Here is a 27891-nt window from a genome sequence, read left to right on the forward strand (position 1 = left end):
TTTAGGATTCACCCTAATAGAGTATGGCCTCTTCTTCTTTTTTAACTTTTTATTTTGAAATATAATCTTAGAGCACAGAAAGTTGCAAAGGTAGAATGTAGAATGGAGAGGTCTGGTGTGGTCTTCACCCAGTTTCTCCTAATTGGTATTTCTTGAATAATTATAGTACAACATGAAAACCAAGACTCTAGTGTTGGTGCAATGTGTGTATATCGTCTATGTCACTTCTATCACACATCTAAATGTATCCAATTAAGATACAGAATTATTCCATGACTTCAGAGATCCCCCTGAGACCATTTTCCTTTCCCTACCATCCCTGTCCCTGGCAGCCTGTAATCTGTCCTCCCTTTCTATAATTTTATCATTTCAAAATGTTACATAAAAGCAATCATAGGGTGTGTGACCTTTTGAGATTGGATTTTTTCACTGAGTAAAATCCCCTTCAGAATTATCCAAAAGGTTTCACGAATTCTTACATGCTTTAATATTGCTTCATAGAGTCTACATTATGCATATATCATGGTTTGTTTGAACAGGTACCACTGAGGGACATGGTTTTTTTTTTTTGGCTATTAAAATAGAGCTGCTAAAACAATGGTGTATAAGTTTTCATTTGTTGGGGGTACATGACCAGAAGAAGCGCAGTTGCTGGAACATATGGCACACATATTTTGTTCAATTTTTCTAGAAATAGACAACTTATTCTCAAGAGTTGTATTGTTTCACATTCCCACTAACAATACGTGAACAATCCAGTTTCACCACATCCTCACTGGCATTTCAGTATGATCTCACTTTGACTTGATTACACCTGCAAAGACCCATTTTCTACATCAGGTCACATTTTTGGAGAATCTGGAGTTAGGAGTTGAACATATCCTGTTGAGGAACACAATTCAACCTGCACCACCTGCCTTCCCCTGCTTGGGCCATAGTGAATCTGGCTTCAGAGTCTTGCTTCTCAGAAAAGGCTTGCTTTGGATTCATAGCCAGATTAGAGGCACCCTTGCCAGTCTGTTTAGCACCCAAAGATAGGTGAACGAATTCATGTCATATTGAGATTTTCTGAACACAGCTCAGACTTCCAAATTTCCCCAAATTTGATAATAATGAATATTTTCAAGAGATAGAAAGGCAACATGTCTTCCTCGGCAGTTTTCTAGTGACTGTCTTGCTGAATGCTCCAAAGAAAAGAAAATAAGAACAGAAAAACTGAATCATGAGTTAACAAGGGAAGTTGTTTCTGCACTTCCTTCAGAGTATGAGATGAGAAAGGTGCTTAGTAAGTGTGAGTTAGGTAGATAAGTAGATGAGGCAAACCCTGGGTCCCACATAGAAGACAGGAGGAGACTTGGTGTTATACGTGTTTCTCCCCACTTTCCAGACATTACCTTTCATGCAGGGGTATCCAGTACCTGGACAAGGCTACTCCTGTCCTTTGTTCCTTTGCCAAAGATCTGTTCCATTCTATTTTTCTGTATGTGTGCCCAGCTAAGTGGATGGAAGACGAGGAGGTAGCATGTTTCGTGACCCCATTCTGCACAGCACCTGGAGCTTTGAAAGGCAGAATGTGTGAGGCTTAAGGAAGCAGAGCTGGGCAGGTGCAGAGTTGGTCATGGGCTCCGTTTACCAGTTATCTAGGCTTGGCCCATGACTCACTCCTCCCAACCTTTCTTACCTATAAACTGGGTATAAGGCATTTTTATATGAAATTATTTTGTAGTATAAGACATATATAGACATGTACAGAAGAGTGCACAGATGCTAATTGTATAACTGAATATATTTTCACAAAGTGAGAGACCCCACTCTGAAGAGCAGAGTATTTTCCAAACACCAGATGCCCTTTCTGGTCTCCTCCCAGGACTGTATTACCCTGTCCCCAGCCATACCTAACACCCTTTCCAATTTCTAATTCTATTTTAACTTTCTGTGGATGAAACTATAACAATGACTCTTTTGTGTGTTTTTCTTCGGGGGGGGACTTATGTCTATGAGAGTTAATTCTGTTATTAGAGAGGGTTGTAGTTTGTAATTTTCCTTACTGAAAAGTAGCCCAGTTGTAAACATACCATAATTTAATGACCTCTTATTGTTAGTGGACATTTTGGTATTTCCAGGTTTTGGCTTTATAAATGAAGGTTCTTGAACATTATTCCATACTTTTTTTTGGTGGACAGGGACACTTAGTCATTTAAGAGTGGGATTTCTGGGTATAGAAAATGTATATTTTTTAGCCTTTATGGAAACTGCCCAACATTTTATTTTATTTACTTTTTAAAATTAAATTTTATTTTATCCCATCCCCTATCCCCTTCCTGTCCTCCAACATTTTAATATTTAACCTTACAGTTTAGTGAGTATGAAAGTAAATTGTAGAAAATGCTCAGTATCATCACTGGCAGCTAGGAGTCACCCTTCAATACACATTTAAAAATATAATGAAGGCACAGTATTCCATTAGATCCAGTACTATGATGGACTTACATTTCCTTAGTGCACATTTATTTAGATTGTTTTCATTGTTTTGTTATTGCATATCATGTTAACAATGGATGAGTCTTCTAGCTGATCTCTTCTTTTGAAAATTTTGCTATGTGAAGTTCTCAGGTTAGGTTGAATTGGATTAAGGGACACATGACTGTCACTGTTAAGGACCACGAAATATCCCGGGGAAGGGAAAACAGAGAAGGAAGGCTTACCCACTATGGCCCAGGGGAGGGATGTATCAACAGGTGTCAGGTGGTCTCAGGGAGGAGTGTCTTGTAGAGGCCAGTAGGGTAGGGTAGAATGGAAGTTGATTTTTTTTTTTTTTATAAATGGTGGCACATTTTAGGACAACTAAATATCTAATCCCTAACACAAGAAATAGGACAATAAAACAATGTATAACCTTAAAAAACAAATCAAGAGAGGGTTCTCAGGTGCAAAGATTCATTTTATTCATCGTTTCCCCCAAGTATCAGCATGATTAAAGCTAAGGAGGGGGAGGTGGGGAGGTGGGGAGAGGGGCTGGAGGACAGAGATAGAGACAGGGTAGGTCCCTCTGGGAAAGGGCTAAGGGTCTGAGGAGGAAGCTTGAGGCTGGGTGGGCCCAAGGGGCAGACATGGTGCCTGTTGGGCCCGGGGCTTTAACACTCATTCTTGTTGAAGCTCTTGGTGATGGGTTGGCCCCCCTCTTGGGAGACCTCGCAGGTGAAGACGTTATGCTGATTGTACTCTGTGGTGGGCAGTGTCAGGGTGCTGCTGAGGCTGTAGGTGCTGTCCTTGCTGTCCTGCTCTGTGAAGCTGTTCTGAGGGACTTTTTGACTTTCAGCGCCATCCACCTTCCACTTGACATTGATATTTTTTGGATAGAAGTTATTAATAAAGCACACAATTGTGGCACTTCCAGAAGTCAACTCCTCACTTGATGGTGGGGAGATGGAGACAGTTGGCTGAGCCACAGTCCCTGAGGAAGGAAGCACAGAGGGTGGGGTTAAATCACAGAGCATCTTGGGTGCATCGTGGATGATGAGGTTAGAGACAGACACACAGAACAGCACACTCATCATGAACAGTAGTACACCCAAGGCCGGGAGGCACATGGAGTTGTTCTCCAGTTCCCTCTTCCCTCAAGAAAGTTCTAAATTGTGCTTGAAGAGTTTGTAGCCATTCTGAGGCCTCTTTGGCAGCTTTTCTGACCTCACCTTCCTGTTTCAATTGTGTTCCCTGCCACCTGCAATGACTCAGTGCCTCAGGCAAAGAAAACAGGCTTCCTTGAGTTTAGAAGTCAACACATGTCTAGAGTCCTCTATACAGAAGAAGATAAGGCAGCAGAAGGTGGGCTCTTCCTTCCCTCTTTCTCCTGTGATGTCAAGCTCCCCTGGGCTTTTCCTGGCATGGCAGGGATGGCCCCAATCTCTGCATCTGTGCCTGGGTGGGTGTCAGCCCCTTACTCTCTGGGATCAGGCCAGTAACTCTCCCGCTGCTCTTAAGGGCCTGAAAATGGGCCCCAGCTCCAGCTTGAGTAACCACAGCAATTTTTAGCCAGACCAGAAGGGTCAACTGTAACCTTGGCCACCTGAGAGGAACTGGCTAGCTTCACTTTTGACCTTGAGCAGCTGCCAGATGGCCTCTTGGAAAGCCCCCTCCTCGGAGAAGCAAGCCCAAGGGTGGGAAAACATTAATTAAAATACAAAACCAAGAATCCTTTGTTGGAAAAAGTCAGCAGATACATGAACAGGTTTTTAAAAATAACGCCAACCTCAAGGTTTACGTAGAAGTTCAACCTAAGATACTGAATTTTTACTTTTGATATTTTTATTTTCTTTAAACCTTTGTCACTAATTTTTCCTAAATGATTGCATAAAGTAAGTGAAGCACCAAAATTATGAGCTCTCCGGACAAAAAGCAGAGGAAAACATTTTATGAAGTTCCTCCCATGTGGGTGAATTCTTGGTAACTCTAAATTTCCCATCTGGCTCTAAAATACTTTATGTATTTAATATGAAAATTGTTTCAAGATATCTCATTACCTTTTATTAAAGTTTAAGACTCTTTAAAACAAATTTTTAAAGACCCTGAAATAGTTTTAAAGTAGTTTAAAAAGCTTAAATTGTTCTAAAAATGGTTTCAAAAGAATTTAAAAGGCTTCTAAACTAATTTGGGCAAATTATTTAGACCGAAATAATCCTTCTCAACTATTGGTTTTGAAAGCAAGAGCGGGTAAGCAACATCAACTATAACAGAAACAAACTATTAAACTATTTTAGATATGAGATTAAACAGCAAATTTACAATTTTTCTCACAGGATTAGAGTATTAGAAAATATGTTGATATTGATTTTCTTAATCACATCTACATATGAACGAATATTTTGTAGAATGAAATATCTTATCCAAACAGTTAAACTTTTTAAAATTAAAAATATGGCACCAATTTTTTGTCAGTTACTATGCCATAATACCATTTAAGGGGAACTCAGTAAGTGAATTGACCAAGACCTGAGTGTTTACATTGCTGGCATTAAATTCAGTTTTTGCTAATGTGACTTTTATCGTAAAGAGTTATAGTCAATACGTTTCTTTCTTTTTATATCAAGCTTGTATTATTTAGGTGAATTAGATGAAATGATGTGTCACTAAAAATAATTTTGTTTTTTATAGTCTCTTAATGGAAAATTTCATTAAGGAGTATAACAAATATGAATTTTATTTCTGAAATCTTTAACAGATAAGGTTCTTACTGGTTTTTCCCCTGTTAGCCACAGATCTATTCTCTTTCTGTTAGTAGCACTGTTCGTACCACTGTGCAATAGGAAAGTTGGCTGCCGCATAGTTACGCGGGCTAAGGCCATTTGCAGTGGCCTTTAGCGGCCAGGATAACTGTCACAGGGCCGCGGTGGCATGGCTAACGGGGTCACTGAATCATGGCAGAGACCACCAGGAGGTCTATGGACCAAACTAGCGGTGTCACGGTCTCCTTGGCGGTACAAAAATACAGATAAGAAATAACTAGGGGAACTAGAAGAGCATATTCTTTAACATTTTTTCCTACCAACCCACAGGATTCTAAAATGTAATTATTTACTTTCTTTTATCTAAAACAAGTTTCCTTGAAACTAAGCTTTTTCACCATTATAAAAGGTCATTTCAACTATACCTTAATGCAGACATTAGATTTTTAAAAAGGAGTTATCTGTCAAGGTCTTATTCTTATAGACTCTCTCATTGTGACCTTTTATCACTCATTTTAGACTCTAAAAATGACATTGCTGCTGATTCTTAATAAGCCTTCGTTTATATTGTAAACAGCTGTACTTTTCTAACTTTTTACTGATTTTTTTATAGCATGCTGTTACTTTTAAAAATTGTCTTATAAAATTATCAGGCAAAAGAAAAAGCAGACTAAGAAACTTTTCTATATCATTTATAATAAACAAAAACACACTATTTAGTAAAACTCAATAAAAATGAATTTACTTTTGTTCTTTGTGGCTCCAAGAGACTCCTTTTCATCTACACTACACAGATATTTTTCTTTCAGTCATTCATTTTAGCCCAATTTAATTTTTTTGTCTCCAAATTCATTTTTGGAGCTATGTTTGACTTTTGGCACTGATAATAAACCTGAAGTGATTTCATTTACTCATCTCCTACTTTAAGCCTGTAAAACTCCTACTGTAAGCCTCTAAAAAGTCAGTATGACAGGCAATTTAGACCTAAGTTTCAGAGTGCCGTACAGAAAAATTACTTACACTTAAAAATCAGCCTTGTGAAGGTGAGCCACGATATTAACTTACTGACTTTCCCCTCGACAAACCTTTTTTCGCTGTTGTTGCTAATCAAACTAGATCAATGATCAGAGGAAATCTGGCAATTTAGCTGCCCTTTCAACTGACTGACTCTGCTCCTCCTTGAGAGGAACAGATTTTTCAGTCCCTTCCTCGTCTGATTTTTTGGAAGAAATCCATTATCTCCAGAATTGACTTCAACTTGTACCCCAAGTATAAAAGCCCCCAAATTTTACACCTCTATAAGAAAAAGGATGAGAAAAATGCACTTACGTTTGATTTCCACCTTGGTCCCGGCACCGAACGTGAGTCACAGTGATGACTCTAACATTCACTCCTCAACAAAAACCTTCCTCTGAGGCTGGTCAGACCAGGCCAGCCAATTCAGAAAAAAACCAGAGCCATTTCTTTCCCATTCTGCCCCCTCATCTTATTCTCCTCACAAACCTTTTTGTTCATCTTTTATATTTACTACTTTCTGGTATTTTCTACTTATTGTTGGGTCACCAGGAATGGTTCATTTAACCAAAATAATCACAGACTCACACAAATGGTACAACAGGATTAAAGCTTCACAAATAATTGAGCAAAAAATGTACTTACGTTTGATTTCCAGTGTGGTCCCTGAGCCAAAATTGAATCACAGTGATTCCCTCTGACTTCTCTTTTTTACAAAAACCCCCCTAGAAGGCAGCAAGCCCCCTTCTCCAACTAAGATATTTTGCTTTAGAAATCACAAGAATTAGCCCTCAGCCAGCCTCCTGTGGTCTAATTGTCTCTCTCAGTACTTAATCTGGGAATGAAATTTGTAACATCCCTGACGTCCAAGTAAGAAATACAAAAAAGGCAACAAAAAGCAAATCAATCAGACAGAAACAGCAAAGAATCAGTTGAAAAAGATACTTACGTTTGATTTCCAGCTTGGTCCCGCCGCCGAAAGTATACACACAGTGGTTCCTCTTACCTCCCTCCTATACAAAAACTGAGTTTCCCTTCCTACTATTGAGCAAGGCTGTGCCTGCAGCCTGCTATTATGCTCCCAGTAAATTTTTGAAACTATCACTTAGAAAAATTATTTGCACTAAACGACTGAATCTTGCTCTTTATAGAAAATGTACAATCAGTTATCAAAGTTTCCTTACAGATCTCATTTTTTTTTTTTTGTGCCCTTGAGGATGTCAGAACCTGGTTTCAGAGTCAGCAAATCACTTCATAGACACAGAGAACATGAAACACAAAGAGTGAAGGAGAAAGAATTTGGATTTTACTTACGTTTGATTTCCAGCTTGGTCCCGCCGCCGAACGTCCACCACAGTGATCGCTCTCCACTGTCTCGCTGTACAAAATCTCTTCTTACTGAAGAGGAACAGACCCTTGGCTCAGCTGCTAAAGCTTAATCCCCTTTTCAAGCAGGTGTGGAAGGCTCGGGGTTTCTCTGACAGCAAATGTTTTTTTCTTAGGTGAGATCTAAAATACTATAAAATGATATATTTTTATGGGAGATGGTTCCTTTCTTCAACAACCTACCACATCTAGAATGCTTATTATTTAAAACACAGGTTGAATTTAAATTGTAAAGACAACCAGGCAAATTTTAAAAATAACCATTTCTTTATTCTCTCTCCTAGGGTGAGGGTGGGGACTTTCACAAATGCTAAACTTTTATAATCATAAAGTCCATTAGCTTCTCTTAGATAATAGTAAGCAAAGAATGTTTTCCTATTTGAACTTTTCCCTTGCTATGAATTGTTTCAAAAGAGGCAGATTAATTATATATCAAATCTTTGCTCATATCTTTGCAATGTATTTTGGAATTGAGCTATGGATTACATGTGGAGCAAGAATGAAGAACAACGGCATATAAAAGTAGACTTTATCTGAAGGATTGGTCTATTGTCACAGGACAGGTAGAGCTTAGGTCTCACTGAGCTGAACTGTGTGTGCATTGCCTTTGGAGTTACCATAGAACCATGTTGTGCCATGGCCTTTCTATAGTAACTTCATTATTATAGGAATATAGTAATCCATATATAGGAATACTGAATATATAGGAATACCGAAGGTCTTGTTTTGCTGTGAGTCCCTTCATTGATTACATCTTGTTTCCTTTTAACGTTCAATTTCCATCTTTTTCCATACATTGTTCCCACCAAGGTAAACTCCTTACAGTTCTACCCTGGCCTCCAGCTTTAACAAAACATTTCCTTTGCTGGGAAACATTTTTGCTCACCTGGGTTAAATTGTAATCAGGTAATTGTCTTTCAAGATGCAGCTCAACAGAGACTTTCTTTTATATTATTCCTAAGTAGGTGACTTGATTTTGCAGAATACAGAGAGAAGGTCAACAGGTCTAGAGCACACACAGAGTCTATCTTCCCCAATGGACTGAAAGGTGTTTGTTGTTTCATTTGCCTTTTATTTGGGAGGTTCAGTCCAGTATCTTCACTTGGCAAATGTGCAACAGATATTTTCAGAATAAATGAAAAAATGAAGAATTGAAAATCAAAATAGACCAGAGATGATAAATTAAAACAGACTAAAGACTAATAGTGACCATTATGATAGTTTTACAAGAGGAATAGTAAATGTAATTGTGAAAATTAGAGGTGGGTACATTTGATTCTGTTACTGGGAGCTTTGCTAGTTAGTTTGAATAGCAGAATCAGCAATGGGTCTCATCAGGAGATTGGGGAAAAAGAGGAGGTAGAGAGGATGAGATAGGAGAGAAAAATTAGCAAGTGGAAATTAAGTAAGCAAAATTGCTGATGAAGAATAGGCAATATGGATCCTAAAGAGGAAGTGATTTCCTCTGCAGATATATAAGCAATATCAATCTAAAGGTTGACATTTACTGAATGCTTACAAAGTGCCAGACATTGTACATAGAAAGCCTTATTTAATTATCCCTAAGACCCTATGAATTAAATTTAATATTATCCTCTCTTTTGTAGTGAGAAAACTTGCACGTAGAAAGTTAAAGTAACTGGTTTGTGACAATAAATGGCAGAGTTGGGAACTGAACTCAGAGCTCTTCTACTTGGCTGAGCTTCTGATTAGATACTGAGAATAAAGTCATGGAAGCAACAAGTGCACGGCAGAGAACGCCAGGTAGAGGAAACGCTCCTCAGATCATGCTAGGATTGTAGATGAGTGGTAAGAGTGCCCATATGTACACATAAGAGTGTGCATTAAAGAGCTGTTTCAGAAGTGAAAAAATGGGAAAATAACTGAACTTTTTATCAATAGGAGTTTGGATTTGCTGATTTTGTTAAAGCTTTGCAACAATGCATAAAGGTGCCAATAAGAGAAGTAGGTCTCTGCATAGTCACAGGAAAGAGTGAAAATGCAGTATATCAAGTGTGATATCATGATCCATTGAGACAGATTCTATGTATGTATAAATACAGATTCTTTCTTAAAGCCTACACAAACTGTGCTTTGCAATTATTTCCTGGGATCGCAGAGGAGAAGTAACAATACATCCTCTTTCTATTGTTTGTATATTGTAGATCATTTGATTTAAAAAAGTCAGATTAGACTCAATAGGGTCATCAGAAAAAAGCGTGCTATTGAAAAATGGTAAATTTTGACATTGGTAACATTCGCAATATGCACACATAATGTATAAATATAATTTAAAATGACATATATGTATACATGAGATTGTTCTTTATATCAGTTAAACCTTTTCTAAAATCTTTAAGCAAGGTGCAATAAATGAAAGATGATCTCTGCTTCTGTGTAAGAGATAATCCTTTACACTTGGGGCTAGAACATAGGTGTGGGAAAGGTGAGCCGGCAGTGTGAGGGTTATGTTTATTAAGTGAGTAATTTGGAGATCTGAGATAAACAGTGTGAGCAGGTGACTATTGCTATGCAGTCTTAGGATACACATGTAATGACTGCTAGGAATGGAGGTGGTGATATTTGTTGTAACATAAAATAGATCACCAAAAAGTGGTTGAAATCCTTAGCACGAATGGGGTTATTGGAAGGCAAAGGATGTCTCAGAAGCATTTGTGAAGCTCTGCCACGGTCTATGATTCTATAAAGTGTCCACAGTGGACGTTGATAAGATTGCTTTATTGTGCTATTATTGGTTTAACATGTCAATAAGACAGTCTGGGGAGTTCTTAGATTCAAATCGTAAGAATGATAGAAATGAGTCAAGGGAAGCACCCCAACAAACTCATCACTGAAGCTGCTTCCCATTTGACACCCCCCCCAAAAAAATCAGGTTCTTAGAATAAATTCTACACTGCTTGTGGAGGTGAGAGAGGACCTAAGTGTACATCTATATATCACACTGAGTGCTATTGTTAAGCTATCTTAGCAATGTTCCTTGGGTCTAACATTTCCAGAAACACTATTTTTGATTTTTATTTGCCACAATTAACCAACCTGTATTTTTGGCGGGGGTGGGGGGTTGCTCTCACTTCAGTAACATACAACGAATCATTCATTCATGGCAGAGATACAATGGCAAGGTTTGAGGGATGGTGTCTTCCCTACCTGGCTTGGAACGTTTGTGTCCGGTACCCATCTTGAAGTCTGTAGCTCAATATTCTATTTCCAGCCTACCGGTCACAGGAGAGTTCAACGTAGGTGATGCTTTCTTCAGCTGGATTGTGACTCTATCACTTCTATTGTACCTCATCTGATACCACCTGAGGACAGGAGAAAACTGTAGTCCACATCCAGCGATGCCGAGAACCAGAGCAGCTTTTTCCAAGTAGAGTGTCATGAAGGGGTATCTGTTCTAGATCCCCAAGGAGTGAGGCTGGCCCCATTGTTCAAGAAGGAGGAATCCAAAGAGGTCACTTGATAAGGACCTGGTTCTTTGCTTCTTCCTAGCTTCTTCCACTCATCCCTGAAGAAAAGCATGGTGGTAGAAGCAAAGTCTTTTTTGCAGCCATGTGCAAATGCATGTGCCATAAACATGACCTGAGATTCTGGTTGCACTCTGGAAGAGGCAGGTGCTCTGCAATAAAGCTGCAGATATTTTTCTGCTTTCTGCTTCCTTGAAAGAAAGAGACAACAGCCACTGGGTCAGGGTTGACTGTGCTTGAAGATTTACATATTGGGTGCTGTGGTTTCTGGCTTATTAGTGACCAGGCAAGCCCTTAAAGCTTTGCTGTTGAGCTCTTCTTGCTCTCCTCCACTTTCCTGTGATGTACTGTGTCTGGCTGATTTTACCATCCTAACCTTGTCCCCAGGTTGATGTGAGCTGGCATATATGTCTTGGGTAGGTTCCCTGGATAGAATATTGGATGGGAGTGTGGTAGGTGAGGTAGGCTGGCTTGGAGGTGCTGTGTGTGAGCCTACAAAATCATACTGTTGATAGTGTCTGTTGTGATTTTTTTATTATAACTTGTATTATTATGGGTTTTTACTTTTTTGGTAAGACTAGCTAAGGACTTGTCTATTTTGTTTATTCTTTTTTTTTTTTTTTTTTTTTTTTTTAGATGTTTTCTTTATTTTTTTTGTGCTCTTTGATATGTAGCCCAGGCTGGTCTCGAACTCACAGCGATCCTCCTGTCTCAGCCTCCCGAGTGCTGGGAATTACAGGCGTGTGCCACCTCCCCTGGCCCTATCTATTTTGTTTATTCTTTTGAAGAACCAGCTCTTTGATTCATTGATTATTGGTATTATTTTTCAAGTTACAATTTCATTAATGTCTGCTGTGACCTTAATACCCTTCCTTGTACAGTACTAGCTTTGAGTTTGGTTTGTTCTTGTTTTTCTAGGACCTGGAGTGCATTACTAAGTTATTTACTTCAGATTTTTCTGTTTGTTTTTTTAATGTGGGCATTCACAGCTATAAACTTCCCTCTTAGGACTGCTTTGTGTCTCGTAGATTCTGGTATGCTGTATTGATATTATTGTTTGATTCTAGGAACTGTCTAATTTCTTTCTTGATTTCTTCTATGACCCATTATTATTCAAGAGTATTATTTAATTTCCATGTGTGCACATAATTCCTGTGGTTTCTTTTGTCATTGACTTCTAGTTTCATTGCACTATGATTTGATAATATGCATGGAATAATATTTATTCTTTTTGTATTTATTTAAGCATGCTGTATGGGTTAGTATGTGGTCTCTTTTGGGGAAAGTTCCATGTGCTGCTGAACAGAATGTATATTCTGCTGTTGTTGGTAGAATGCTCTCTAGATGTCTATTAATTTTATTTGTTTAAAGAGTGGTTCAACTTGTATTTTTTTTGTTGACTTCTTTTGTCTAGTTGATTTGTCTATTAGGTCCCTCACTATAATTGTGTTGATGTTAATTGAATCTTTTATGTTCAGTAGTGTTTGTTTTATAAAGTTGGGAGTATCAGTATTTAGTGCATATATATTTACAATTGTTATCTCTTCCTGTTGGATTATTTGCTTTATCGGTATGTGCTGACCTTTGCTTCTTCTAATCAGTTTTGTTTTGAAGTCCACTTTGTTTGAAAATAGGATAGCTACTCTTGCTTATCTTTGGGGTCTCATTTCATGAAATATAGTTTTCCATTATTTGATTTTTAATCTATGCATTTCTTTTTTGATTAAATGTGTTTCTTATATATAGCATCCTATGGAATATTATTTTTTGATCTAACCTATCCTTCTGTTTCTTTTGATTGAGTAACTGAGACCATTCACAGTGAGAGTCATTACAGAAAGTTATTCACTTATTTTGTCATGGCATTATTTCACTCCTGCCCCCCATTCTGTATAACTGCTCACCCTACCTCAAATGTTCATTCCATTAGACTTTTTGACACTATTGGCTTCATTTTCTCTTTCTAAGATATCCTTCAGGATCTTTTGCAATTCTGGTTTGTTGTCATGAATTTTTAAAGGTGCTCCATCAATTTTTTAAACATAGTTTGGCAGGATATATTAGTTTGGGTTGAAAGTTATTTTCTTTTAGGGGTTGAAATTGTTCACTCCAATCTCTTTTGTCTTTTAAAGTTTGTGTTAAGAAGTCTTCAGTCCCAACTACATGAATACCAAAGCAGCACTATAAGCAATTCTAAACAATATCCTAGAAAAAGACAATGAAGGTAACAACACCATGAGGCCCAATAGAGCAAATCAAATAGGCAAGGTAAGAAACTAAAAGGAGAAGGTGAAAAAGTAAAAAGAATCAACAAAAGGCCAATAGCAGGACAATAATAAGTCAGTACATATCAGTTATAACCATAAATGTCAGTGGCCTCAACTCACCAATCAAGAGAAATAGACTGGCAGAATGTAATAAGAAGCAAAATCCAGCAATATGTTGTATACAAGAAACACACCTAGTGCAAAAAGAAGCACATAGACTGAAAGTGAAAGGATGGAAAACAATTCTCCATGTGACAGGAGCCCAGAAAAAAGCAGGGGTAGCAATCTTATTCACACACAAAGCAAACATCAAACCAAAACGAATTAAGAGAGACAAAGAAGGTATGTGTAGGACAGTATTGTATCATACCTCTGTGAATGTAAAATATCTTGTACCTGCTTTATGATACGTAGTTGTGACTGTGCTTTATCAGAGATATTTTTAATGATGTTACTCTAGAATGTTCTCTTTCCAGATGATGATTAAGATGCTAATTAAAAAAATGGTGCCAGGTAACACAACAGCAATAGAACTTTGCTGTTTTCTGGGTAGACAGTATTGTATCATACCTCTGTGAATGTAAAATATCTTGTACCTGCTTTATGATACGTAGTTGTGACTGTGCTTTATCAGAGATATTTTTAATGATGTTACTCTAGAATGTTCTCTTTCCAGATGATGATTAAGATGCTAATTAAAAAAATGGTGCCAGGTAACACAACAGCAATAGAACTTTGCTGTTTTCTGGGTATTATTTTTTTCTTTGTTTTTTGTTTTTTTAATGGCATGGCTGAATGTCTATAATTTTGTTCAGAGGACTGCAGAACCAGGAAAAGCTGTTGCTGCTATTGAAGCATAACACACTGCTATTATTGGTCTTTTTATATAAATATAAATATATATAAATATATATATATAATTTGAATTTTTGGAAACTTTAACTGTGCTGTCTACTTTGGAAAAAGTTATCCCAATTTACTGTGTTGAGTTGGCATTGTACAGAAATTAACAGCCATATTGGTCTAGAAATGTTAATTTTTTTCCATTTGTACAGGGGTAATGCACTGTATTAAATATGTAAGGTTATATCTACATGGGTTTGATTACAGAAACTAATAGTCTCTAAATAATATAAAAAAGAATAACATAAGACTACAAGAGCAAGAAGCAATTTAAATACGTTCAGGGACCATTTTCATATTCAGAATTAAGAATTATTTTAATTTTACATCATTGTCTTTTCTCTTTTACTTTCCTTTTTAGTTTTATTTTAGGATTCCCTAATTTTACTTGATCTTAGCCAAAAGGCCGAGAAGCGATTAGGATTCCCTATTTTTAATGTTCATACAGAGATTTCTTTAACTGTGGGAAGGGTGGGGGAAAGGTAATAAGGGACAGGAAAAAAATATGAGAAATGAAAAAATGGAAATAAAGTGTTTGTAAATGGGGAGGGGAGGAGGGGGTGAAGGGAGGGCAGGGACAAGGGGAAAAATGAGAATCAAGACCTGTCATGTAAAGGTACAGGATCCCAGTAATGAATATAACTGTATTGTATACCTAGATTGTACCAATAAACTAAAAAAAAAAAAAAAAAAAGAGAGAGAGAGAGAGAAGTCTGCAGTCCCAATGATAAATGTAACTGTAATGTTTACTTTAAATGTACCAATAATCTTAATGGAAAAAAAAAGAAGTCTGCAGTAATTCTAATGGGTTAATCTTTATAAATGATTTGTTACTTTTCTCTAACAGCTTTTAAGGTTCTATCTTTGTGGGTGAACTTTGGGGCTTTTGACTATAATGTGTCATGTGTCATGGAGAAGTTCTTTTCTGATCATGACTATGTGGAGTTCTGTATACCTCACCTATTTGTATGTTAAATTCTTTTTCCATACTTGGAAAAATTTCTACTGTGATTTCTGTAAACAGATTTTTTACCATTCATGGTGTCTTCTGATTTGTCAGTAATTCCAGATAATCACTGATTATTCAACGGCAGCTGTTCAATCCATTTTTCATGTTCTCTTGCTTTTAAGGTATCTCCGAACAGTCACCTGCATCAACCCTATCTTTGCATTGTGTTACTATCCTCATGTTGCTTAGCTCACTACCTTTTTTGGGGCATTTTCTGTAAGCTCACTGATCATTTTGTTTATTAAGTTCATTGTCTCTTTAGTTATATCCTCTTTGAGCTCACCAAAAAAGTGATCTTTTTTTGTTTCTTATTTTATTATTTCATATAATTTAGCTGACTGGCTTTGATTTCCTCCCCGTCAATGTTCCATGGCTCAGCTTTTGGGAAGTTGAGAGTTTCTGGAGGCATTTTTGTTACCTCTTTTTAAAATCTTTCTATTGGTGTGTGTGTGTGTGTGTGTGTGTGTGTGTGTGTGTGTGTGTGTGTGTGTGTGTGAGTGCGCGCATCAGTTACATTGGGAAAACTTAGTTACTAGTATGGAGATCTTTTCAGTCAATGTCATCTTTGGTAGTGATGCATACCAAGCCTGGCTAATTATGGGCCTTTACCACTGACACAGGATCAAATCAGCTTTGTTAATTTGGGGAGGGAAAGGTGCATTGTAATTTGTACCCACTCAGTTCTCTGGAAATAAATTGTAGCCTTGTTGATGACACAAAGACAAACCCAGATATTGGCACATAACAAATACCAACTAATAGTAACAAATATGCCACCTTGGCAATAACAAAATCAGCAACAATAATAAAGTCATAAGCAAGTTGGATTATGACATGCATAAGAACTAATAAATGCTACCTTTACACCGGGCTTACCAATAGATGAGATCTGCAATTATAATATAGATGTAAAGACAAAGCAAATATGTTTGTTTTTTCTGGTACCAGGGATTGAACTCAGGACCTTGTGCTTAGAGGCAGGTGCAGTGCCACTGAGCTAAATCCCCAGTCAAGTAATCATTGACTTACAGTAAATATGTCCTAAATGAACCAACTATACCACTATTAACAATATAAAATAATTAAACAGTTATAGTCAACTATACATCTAAAGATTAATAAAGCTTAATTATAATGTTAGTGAAGATGGAGGGGGTGGGGAAGGGGAAAATGACAAAGTAAAATATGAAGAATAAAGAAAGAAAAATGGGGCAGGGATTTAGGTCCTGAGTTTGATCCCCGGTACCATCACACACACACATACACACACACAAAAAAAAAAAAAAAAAAAAAAAAAAAGAGGAGAGAAAAGTGAGAGATAAAAGATTCTATTAAGGAGTAAAACTTAAATAGAATTAGATAAAAGTAACAGAAAGGAAAAATAAGAAAAATGAAAAAATAGGGAGGAAAATAAGTAAACAAATAGAAGAAAATTTCAACTTCCCAAAGATTAATGAAGAAAAAAATGAGTATCCCCCCAAAAAAATTATCTGCGTTTTTGAGTAGTGGTTTCTTTCCAGGGTCTGCAGTGTTGGAATCCACTGGATATGAAGGAGAGATAGCACGCCACTACTGAGATCTATATTGTTTCCACTCTGATGTTTCTGTGTGTGAACACCGAATCCTGCCATGCCTTTACCGCTGGGTATGGCTGGTCGATGGTGTTTGCCCTAAGGCTGTGCTTGTTTTAGCACCTCCCTCTTTCTGTGTCCCTCAGTGCACTCCCGAACTTGGCTTTCTTTGCCTAGCTCTAAGGTTCACCAGTTTGTGAAGTGCTCACCCTGCTGCAAAGATTCCTCTGTACAACCTAGGCTGTAGTAACTGTACAACCCGAGGTGTATTTCTGATTATGTTGGTAGATGAGGAAAACAGTTCAGTGAACTCTGTGTTGGGTTTAGGCAGTGGGGATGCAGGGGAAGGGTGTCAGTCAGTCCAGTGGACTTAATATCATCACTTTCAGACTCAGCCCCTTCTGAATGCTGCATATGACGAGTGTGACTTCTCAATTTGGAGGCTGTGTCCTCTGTGTCCTTTGTAGCCTGAGCTCAGGGGTTCTCTGTCTAGCTCAGGTCCTTTCCATGACTATCTTTTGTGGTCACCTTCCACTGAGTCACTATGGTAGGAGACCCCAGTGATATGGGGGGGAATATAAGGACCTCCGAATAATCCAAATAATACAAGGGAAATACTGTAACTCCCAATCTGCTAGATGTCTGATACACTGAGTTCATGTTCCCCAAAACTGAAAAATAAATTCAAAGGAACAACGGAGGTTAAGAGTAGGAAGCATTAATGGAGGAAAGATAGCTTCTGTCTAAGAAAGACAGACGGGATCCCAAGTGGGTGGCCGGGACTTCCCTTCTCAAGAAAGTTTTATAGAGCAAAATTACAAGGTAGGTACAAAATCATGAGGTGGGTATGATAAAGGTGGGACAAAATTATAGTCCACTAATACAAGTATATTGCCTGGGGATTTAGCTCAGTGGTTCTCTACCTGCCTCGCAATCACAAGGTACTGAGTTTGATCCCATCCCCTCTACCAAAAAAAAAAAAAAAAAAAAAAAAAAAAAAAAAAAAAAAAAAAGAAAAAAGAGAAATGTTACAAGTATAGTTGGTTAAGAAATATTGATCCAATGGAAAATCACAAGGTAGGTATAAAGAGGGACAAAACTGTGGTCAACCAGTAAGATTACAAGTATGGTCATTTAGGTAATATTGATGTAATGGGGAAGCAAGTCCTGGAGAGGATGGGCCAGAGAGGTTTATCATTGCTGCTCATCCCTCTAGGAAGTATGTAGATATCGTCATTGCTTCTATCCTAAGGCCTGACCTTCGATGACTGTGCCTCTAACCACAGTTATAATGTGTTCCTATCTTCCGCACTGACTTCTTCCAGGACCTAGCCCTGTCTCACTGCCTACCGAGTGATTAGACCCTCAGTTGCCTGCTCAGGGGTTATGGCAGTGCAGGATAAAGAAAGACAGAGATGGATTGTTAGATATACATGTATCTGTCTGTTACTTTGTTATAAAGGTCTGTTTTGTGAGGGATTGGGGTTTAGCAGACTTTGAGTCACAATGTTCTAAGGGGGAAGTGAGGTGACTTTGGTTCTGTTTAAACAGAAGTGATGTATTCACATGAAAATAAACCATGAGCTTACTAAACCTGAAAGAAAAAAAAAAAGAAAAAAAGAGATAAATTTGTAGGTACTGGGGGACTGGGAGGTCAGTGCCTCAGACTGGGCTAAAGACAAGACCGCTTTGGCTTGGCCCGCTTACATTAACCAGAGAGAAGTGCAAGGGGAGTGCAGTGTATTTTTCCCGGAACAGCGAATGCAGTAAGAAGGAGGTGGGAGAATGAGGAACATGTTTAACATCATAAAAGAACCAAGTTAAGATCTTTCCCCGTGGCTGGGTACTTGCTTTCTTTGTGCTATCTTCAGCAGATGTCATCTTGCCTCAGTAGTGCTGGGATTACATCTCACCCAGCCTGGACGCTTGGAGCCTTCCGCAAAGACTTTCCCATTCCTGAAGCTAGTCAGCATCTGCCTCATTGACTGCCTGACTGAGGGCCTGTAGTGTGGCCCTGACCAATCTGTACTTATCGTGGCTGGTCCACAACAGCTTCTCCCTTTTGTTTTTGTAGTTGCAGCAGTTGAAACAGCATGGCTTTAGGCTGAATTGCGTGTAGGTGTGGTTTAGTTTGGCTTCTCTTGCGGCAGACTATGAGTAAAAAGTATGAAGCAGAAACATATTAATACAACAAGCCAGTTTACTGTCCAAAATGGGCTTTAAGATAGTTCCATGGATTAAGCTGATTAAAAGTATCAGCAAATTTGTCCCAAGCTTTAATTTGAGTATCAAGATTTTGAGTCTGTTGAGACAGAAAATATCTCCTTCTGTAGAGCTTCTAAAACCAGTTATATTTTGATGCATGGCTCCTTGGATATGCATTTTTAATGTGTCCCCATGGATGAGCTGATTGATTTTAAGGCAAGGGAGTTATATAAAATCAAGTAATATTAAAATGACATCGGAGATCTTGTACTTGCAGGCTATCTGGTCACACATTCACATTATGGTGGTTTTTAGAATACTAATTTGATATTGCAACTTTGTATCGATAGAATGCTGTATTTTCCAGGCTTCATCTGCAATTTCCATCCAGTCATCTATAAAACAAGCTGTTTGAAGAGAATGAGTGAGAACAACAGAGGAAACAGCTACACTGGCGATCAATAGCACCGATGAAGCCATTCCTGAAGCCATCATTTTCTTTGTCCTGTGTGCAGGTGGTCAATCAGAGATTGCATGACATGTATCACAGAAGTGTTGGACCAAGTCTCGGTAAGATTAACTGGCATCCACACTCCAGGCATGTGCCCCACGACTGATAAGGTTTTGTTGACTAAGGTCCTGGTTGGCACACGATGACTTAGAGTGCATTTTCACAGGTAAATGAGGTCAAATTCTGTTCTACTGTGACATAAGGAAAACATATGGGTTATAAGTACATATGGAAAACCTAGTTGTCTTATTCTTTTCAAGTAAAATACTGGTTATGCCCTCCTTATATTTCCCCTATATAATAAGGTAAGGCTAGTTTCTAAATTGTCTTCTATATAATAGGCCCAAGCTTATCATTAATAATAGCCTATGGCACAGGGGGCCAAAATCTGCTCCTTTCCATGCCAATTGTCCCTCTTGAATGGTTTCTTTACCTGAAGCCTTAACTTGTTTCCCTGATACCTCATGCTATTTTGATTTGTTATTTGCCCTTCCTGTCATATTTCCCTGGGGGGCCCAATCAATAACTCAAATTGACCCATATACATTTTTGCCTCTTTTTCCTTCACAAATGATCTATGGTAGGGGAGAATTTTCATATGAATCCACCCAGTCTGTAGTAGTTACACATGGAGACACATCAGGGGCAGAGGAATCAATCCATTCCCCAGATATATTAATTAAACCCAATCCTAAAAAAGGAAACTGCTCTTTATCATGTGCCATCCAGAATTGAGGATGGGCTGGAAGATAATATTTAGATTGTAATGTTCTATATTCAACACATAGGGGTGGATGTGTAAAACAAGAGATGTAATTTAAAGTGGCTTTAGAACTCATATTTTCAGAGGCCATGGAAGGACTGGGTGCCCAATCCAATTGATCATGATAAATCTTGGGAGGGAAATATGTCCATATGATGATGGGTTGGAGTAAAGGAGGGTTGGGTACCTAAACCCAGTATTTATTTCCTGAAACTGGTGTCATACATACAGTACAGGCTATGATGGCCATCATAGCAACAAACAAACATTCTCAGGGGTTTGCAGGAGGCCTTGTTGCATCACCAGTGTGTGAGCCTCCTGCATTGTCTTCTTCAGTTGTCCCCATGTCATGGGTTTTGCAGCCTGCATGGATCTCAGTACTTGAGGTGTTGTACTCTCCTCTAGGGTCATCCTTGAGAATGTTTGCAATGGAGGATCAGATGGGAACAGGCTCCACCATGGGGCTGGGATGTTCCTCTTTCCATGGTTGCACATTCCAGGGGGGCAGCCCCAATGGCCTTCCATTGTCTGTTAACACACAAGTATACCCTCATCCCCACATTATTCACTTTATGGGGCCTTCCCATGCACCTGTTTGGGTATCTTTCCACAGGATCTGTGCATTAGGTTTGTAGGTGAATCTTTCTTGCCATTGGAGTTCTGATGGAGTGCATTTACTTTCTACATGCAGATTCAAAAAATTTAAAAGTAGCAAGATCTAATTGGGCTTGTGAAGGTAACTGTATTTTTCCTTTCTGTTTGTATTTTTAAGGAGAGGTGGGCATGTTCTACTATTGCTTGGCTTTGAGGATTATAAGGAATACCTGTAACATGTTTAATATGTCAGAGTTGAAAAACATAAGATAAAGCCTCACTAACATATGAGGAACCATTATCTGTCTTTATATTTGTGGAAAGCAGTGATAGACAATGTTTGTGAACATGTCTTACTTTTTCACCTTCGTGGCATATGGTATGAGTCATATGAGAATAAGTATTTGTAGACACATGAACATGTTGTATTGTCCCAATGATGAAATATGAATAATATCCATTTGCCAAATTTCATTTTGTCTAAGCCCCCCAGGGTTAAATCCTTCAGGATGGATAGGATGTGCTGACAAGTAGGACAGAAGGAGACAATTTTTCTAGCTTGTGAATGGCATAATTGAAATTATTTTGTTAAAGCTTTACTGTTATGGTGAATGATACAAATGTGATTGTCATGTCAAATCAAAAGGGGTGACATAGGCTACTAAAGAATCAGCCTGTTGATTGCCATATCCTAAGGGTCTGGGTACATTAGAGTGTGATCTAATATGCCCAATAAAAAAGGGTGCAGAGTGATTTTGAACTGCCTATTGTAACCTGAGAACTAAACTAAATAATGGGGGACCCAAGGTGGCCCACAAAGTGGTGCTCTCTCTCTGTTGAGTAAGAATTACTGCATAAGAATCACTGATGATATTTATAGGAGTCAGCTTAGTAAACTCTATAATACATAAAATAACAATTATTTCTGATCTTTGGGCCCAGAGTCCAGGGGTTAAAATAACATGTTGAAAATCTGTATTCCAGATAGCTTACAAAATGCTGACACAAGGTGGGGTCGTTCATCATTTCCTGAGGCAAGAATGTTCATTGACTCCTGCTCATAAATTAATCCCTCACCTGATTAAGTAACTGAAAATGGCTTGAGAGTGCTTTGCAATTTTTTTCCTAAACCAAAACGTGATTGCTTAGAGGGAGAAGTATCAGTTGAGCAGCATAATCACCTGGTTCAAAAACCCAAATATCCATAGAATGAGCAACAACTTGAATTTCTTGCTCATAATCAGAATCAGCTACTCCAGGCATTATAGTTATACCCTATAAATTTAGACTAGCTTTCCCTTTAATTAATCCTACAGTGCCTTTATGTGGGGAACCCCAAATTACAGTGGGTATTTTAATGGGTTTGTCTCTTCCTAAAAGGTCACCTTTTGGGCTGTAGGGAGATCTACTTAGTCCTTTGCTTCCTGGGGTTCTGCAATTGAGGGACACAATGTATATGCTATTGGCAAATCTGCACCAGATAAATTTGGCTGAGGTTCTGGTCCAAGGTGGGAGTCACCCCTGCCTGGCCCCCATTTCCCACCAGAGAGGTACCATCTTTATGGTATTTGGAGCGACAGTGTCTTGCGCAGTGATTTCTTTTCTCACAGTGAGGGCACAGAGGAGGGAAGAGTTCTGCATCTTCCCCAGAGGGATTTTTTGGTACCGGGCATGGAACTCAGGTCCTTACATACACGAGGCAGGTGGCAGCACCACTGAACTAAATTCCTGGCTCCCCCAGAGGGATTATTATATCCTTGATTGGCAGCAATGATAGAAACTCCTGATTGAATAGGAGCAGTACACTGCTTACAGAGATGTCCTATTTTTCCACAATTAAAACATTATTATTATTATGATTCCTCTTTGTAAGGCTCAACATGCTTGTGACAGCATGTAACTCATAAGTTACAGTGCCTATGTTTTAACTGGATTTAACATAATTTCTTAAATTTTTTGTAGCCTTACTGGTAGCTAAAGCCTGTTTGCCATCTTGATTAGTGTTATCTTAAATGAGTTAAGAATAAGAATGTCTGCTGCCCACACAGGAGAGACTGTCTATGAACTGCTTCTTGTAACCTATCAATAAATAGTGTGCATGGTTCTCTAGAACCCTGCAGAATATGCAAGAAGGACTGAATGGGTATCCTGTCCTCAGGGCCAGTGAACCATGCTCTTTTCATCAGCAAGCTTATTTGTTCATAAACTTCACTAGGGTAGATTAACTGTTGCTCCAGAACCACAAAAACTACTGCCCCTAGCAGCATTTTCTCAGTAATATTGACTTTATTTCCATGCCTTTTTCTGGCAGACTGTTCAGCTGCACATTCTTGTAATTGAATATTAAAATGAAGACATTGACTAGGTGACAAACAGGAACAAGCAAGGTGTCTAAGTGCATGGCTCCCTGGACACAGTCTAAAATTCCCAGAGTAACAGGGCTCTCAACTCTATAATTTAAGGGAGTCTAATTCTTTAAGAAGTTTGTATTCAATTGCCTGATATTTGCACATTACCTGATCTAGGTTATCAGAGTTAGGTCTAGCAATAATCAGGAAGCAACATGGCCCATGGCAACCTCCCATATAAACTGTTGGTATTTAGATATGCAAGGACATGTTTTTTTGCTTAGGTAGTCAAGTGGTGCAGGCCAGGGAGTTTCCTTGTTCACCTCTTCAGCCTGGGGGTCTTCCCTTAGTAGTAGAGGGTGAGCCATGCCAATTTACCTTTGCCCTTACACATTTGCTCTTTCTCTGAAATACGAACAAAAACATCTTGGGCTGCTGTACTCAACAGGCCCAAAAGAGATAGAACCAAACCCCATACTGAGAAGTTCTCTGGAGAGATCTGTTCCCCTTGGGTATGGATTATTTTTAAGTTTTTACCCACCTTATCCCAATTATCAGTATCCAAAGTTCCTGCCTGTGGTAACCACGGATTATGCTTGATAATTTCTTGTAACATTTGTGCTAATTGCAGAGCTAACTTGAGCTCCAGTTTATTTCAGCAGCATATGCAGTAATTGTACGCATCTTTGTTCTTCCCTGAAAGATTATGCCCCATTATACTGGGGGGTGAAAACAATCTGTCATGCCAAGTGCTTATCTTCCACTGTCTCTTGGATGTTTCCAACTTCGTCCGACAGAATCCCTCTGTCACCTTGTTTCCTCTGCCTCACCGTGGAGGGTCGTCTCTCTCAGGCTTCAGTTTAAGTCCCTGGTCAGGCACCAATTTCTGAGCTCTGAGCAGGCCCTTGGGTGCCTGCTCAGTGGGGTGTGGTGGTAAGGGATAAAGAAAGACAAGACAAATTTGCAGGTACAGGGACCCCCAGAGGTCAGTGCCCTGACCGAGCAAAAGACAAGCTCAGTTCGGCCCACTTCTTTTAGCCAGCGAGGAGCACAGCAGGAGGATAGTATATTTTTCTTGAAATAGTGGCTGCAGTAACTATGAAGTAGTAGAATGAGGAACAAGTTTAGCATCACAAAAGAAACAAGTTTAGATCCTTTCTCATACCTGGGTACTTGCTTTCTTTGTGCTATCTTCAGCAGATGTCATCTTGCCTCAGGAGCACTGGAGTTAAGGGATTACATCCCACACGGCCAGGAAGCCTGAGGCCTTCTACAAAGACTTCTCTATTCCAGAAGCAAGTCAATGTCTGTCTTGTGACTTTGGGGCGTGTAGTTTGTCCCCCACCAATCTATACACATAATGACTGGTCCACAACAACTGTCTGCAATATTTCTTACTAATTTAGCTGTCTCTAATACCAGAATCCCGGAAGTGCAGTTATTTTGTAGTTGTTTTGGCTCAATCTTAAACAATTAATTCATTTTCAAAATGGCCCCTGATTAAATACTGTCAAATATGTCAGGTGGTTTGCTGAGTTTCTTCTCCAACTCCTTCCATTCTGCTGTACAGAAGGAGCCGTTTTCAGAGTGAAGCTCCATGTTGTTTTTGGCCATTCACTGTAACTGTGTGCTTTTCTTGGGGCTAGTACTGCTGGCCCCAGCTGCTGTTTCTCTTTGGAGCTGCAGAACCTCTCCGGGCTTATTTCTATTAGAGGAGGCGGGTTCTTCTCCCTGGGAGCTACGGTTGGGTTTCCAGACTGCTTTGTTTTTTTTCCTCTTTGTTGTGTTGCATTTCTCCAGCTTCTCTGTGGCTTCTAGTTTTCGTCTCACTTCCCTCCTAATTCCCAGAGATCTACTCTTTTCTTTTTTTGATTTTTGTTCTTTTTGAATTTGATGAGTTTACGTTAAAAGTTTAGGTAGTCATTTTACATTAAGGAATAAAAATCTTTAAAAAAATATAGAGTGAAAGGATTTTATCCAAATTCACACTTCTTTCTGATATTTTTTTAACAGTTCATCTCATCACGTCTTATTGCAATGTGAAAATGCATTTGCGGCACCCATTATAATTATGAAACTAAATTTAAGGAAATACATATGCTGTTAATAGTGGTTCTCAGAGGAAACTGATTTCCTTCTATTAAAAATTCTACAATATGCAGAAGCATTAATAATGCTATTAGCTAACCACTTATTCTCTTTTTAATCTTATTGAGTTTATTGGTACTTTTAAAGTATATGGCACAGTTACATTCATCATTGGGATCTTGTACCCTTACATGAACCACTTATTCTTTTAAGAATCATCACAAAAGTTATGTGGAAATAAGTACTCATAAGAATTAAATATTTAAATGGGCATCTAAAATGAACAGACATTTCTCAGACAAAGAAGTAAAAGCAGCAAGTAAATATATGAAAAAATGTTCCACATCACTAGTCATTCGAGAGATGCAGATGAAAACAACACTGAAATTCCACCTCACCCCATAAAGAATGGCTGCTATCAAGAAATCAACCAAAAACATTGGCAGGGTTGTGGGGAGAAAGGAACCCTTCTCCATTGTTGGTGGGAGTGCAGAGTGGTGTAACCACTATGGAAATCAATATGGAGATACCTCAAAGAGCTGAGACTAGAGATTCCATTTGACCCAGCCATCCCTCTGCTGGGTATCTTTCCAAAAGAATTAAAAGAATCATATCATAGCGATATATGTGCACCTATGTTTATAGCGGCACAGTTTGTAATAGCTAAAACTTGGAAACAGCCCATTTGCCCATCAATTGGAAACTGGATAAATAATATGTGGTTTTTCTATAAAATGGAATACTACTCAGCCACAAAGAATGAGAAATTGGAGTCATTCATAGGAAAATGGATACATATTATGGATATACTCCTAAGTGAAATAAATAAGACACACATGTATAAATACTGAATAGTTTCTCTGGTGTGAAAAACTATAATGGTACATAAGATCCTAATGGTACAATTGACAATGCAAAATAGGAAGAAAAGGGCTAAAGGTGTAAGGGAAGTGGGAAGGGTAGGGGAAAGGAAATAAGGGAAAAGAAAACATGAGAAAATGAAAAAATGGAAATAAATTATTTGTAAATAGGGAAGGGAGGAGGGGGTGAAGGGAGGGCAGGGGTATGGGGAAAAAATGAGAACCAAGGCCTGTCATGTAAAGGTACAAGATCCCAATGATGAATGTAACTGTACTGTATACCTAAAATGTACCAATAAACTCAGTGAGAAAAAAAGAATTAAATATTTAAAAGATGAAATGTTCCTTATTTTAATTTTAGTGAGGTCTTTATTTTTTTCATTGTTAAGAAATATTTTAATAGTTTTAAAGCAAAGACTGTTAAGAGTCTAGATAGCTAAAATTGTATAGCTGGGTTCAATTTTACAGATAAGTTTTTTGTAAGTAATTCTTACTCTTTCCTTTACGAATTTGTTTTCCAGGTATTCTCCATGCGTGATCCCAGAGAGGCTGTTTATTTTGCTGCTGGTCCTTAATCTGCCATTTTTAATCTCTTGGAAGAAAATACTTAGTTGTTAAGAACTTGGTGCTGCACGAAGACATGCAGTAGTCCAGGATCACCTGAAGGCACCTAAAGTTTCCAGAGGAGCTCTCCGTTGGGGTGTGTGTGTATGTGTGCGTGTGTGTGCGCTTGTAGGCAGGGTCGATACTTTCCTATGCTGCCCTCTAGTGGCCAGTGGCTGAGCTCCAGCTCCTTAGTTACCTTTCCTCGGGAGTAGAGTTCTACCTTCTAGTCAGGCCTCAAGTGGGTGCATACTAAACATAAGATGCCTTGAATTTTAATTATATGAGTAGTAATAAACATATATTTATTAAAAAACCGGGCTAGTCAGTTTCCTCAGTGATTAACCATACTTTTTCCTGAGACAGGGACTTGCTCTGGAGTATGAGCCTCTATCTACCTTTTCAGCCAGGTACTTTATCAGGGTCAGCTCCAGGGACAAGAGGGCCACTAAGTGGCTCCAGGGTCCCCATGACACTGGGCTCTACATGCCCACCATCAAGAAGCCTTGTGATTACTTTGGTGGCTGTAATGCCAGGTTCTCAGACTCAGAAGATGCTGTCATTGTGCCCCCAGGCAGGAAAGGGCCTGCTATGGCCAGACCGTCCCTCACCCCCCAGGCTGGGCGTGGCCTGGAGATCAAGCCCTTTGGGAAGCCATCCTCTGGGGAAGTTCCAGAGCCTGAGGAGGGTGACCTGAGGGAGATCAAAGAGATAACTGTGCAATACGATATAGGGGACCTCAGGCAGCCCTGAAGAGCCTGGACATGGCACCCCAAGCCAAGCCTGGCTTTCTAGTCAGGGCCTTGCAGGGTGGGGGCAGCCCAAGGAAGACAAACCCAAGAAGAATGTGATTCCACCCACTCACAGTCACAAAGAGAAGTCCTGTAAGAAAACAAGACAAAGAACTACGACTGAAGGCAGACTGGAATAAGTCTGGGCCATATAAGAGGAGCTGGCAGGCCAGCAGCCTACAGTAGCACAAGGGGAGTAGCTCAGAGGCTGAGGCTGAGGAAGACCAAGAAAAAAAAAGTCTTTCTTTTTTCTTTTCATTGAGTTTATTGG

General features: G+C 38.9%; 1 long non-coding RNA gene and 1 gene segment (V, D, J or C); one reads left to right on the forward strand and one right to left on the reverse strand.

Moving 5' to 3' along the window:
- Positions 1-2920: 2920 nt before the first annotated feature.
- The window catches only part of LOC104850051, a 100200-nt gene continuing 75229 nt past the window's right edge, over positions 2921-27891 (reverse strand). Inside the window, 2 exon segments of the V gene segment in view lie at positions 2921-3454; positions 7186-7223. Of these exon segments, the coding sequence occupies positions 3135-3454; positions 7186-7223 (358 nt within the window).
- On the forward strand, positions 11433-27051 carry LOC117286585. The gene is made up of 3 exons (XR_004517754.1): positions 11433-11523; positions 19430-19632; positions 26748-27051. It is a non-coding gene; the product is annotated as an uncharacterized LOC117286585 (long non-coding RNA).

This window comes from Fukomys damarensis, unplaced genomic scaffold (genome assembly GCF_012274545.1).
Source record: "Fukomys damarensis isolate Sample0158 unplaced genomic scaffold, DMR_v1.0_HiC HiC_scaffold_2, whole genome shotgun sequence".
Taxonomy (NCBI): domain Eukaryota; kingdom Metazoa; phylum Chordata; class Mammalia; order Rodentia; family Bathyergidae; genus Fukomys; species Fukomys damarensis.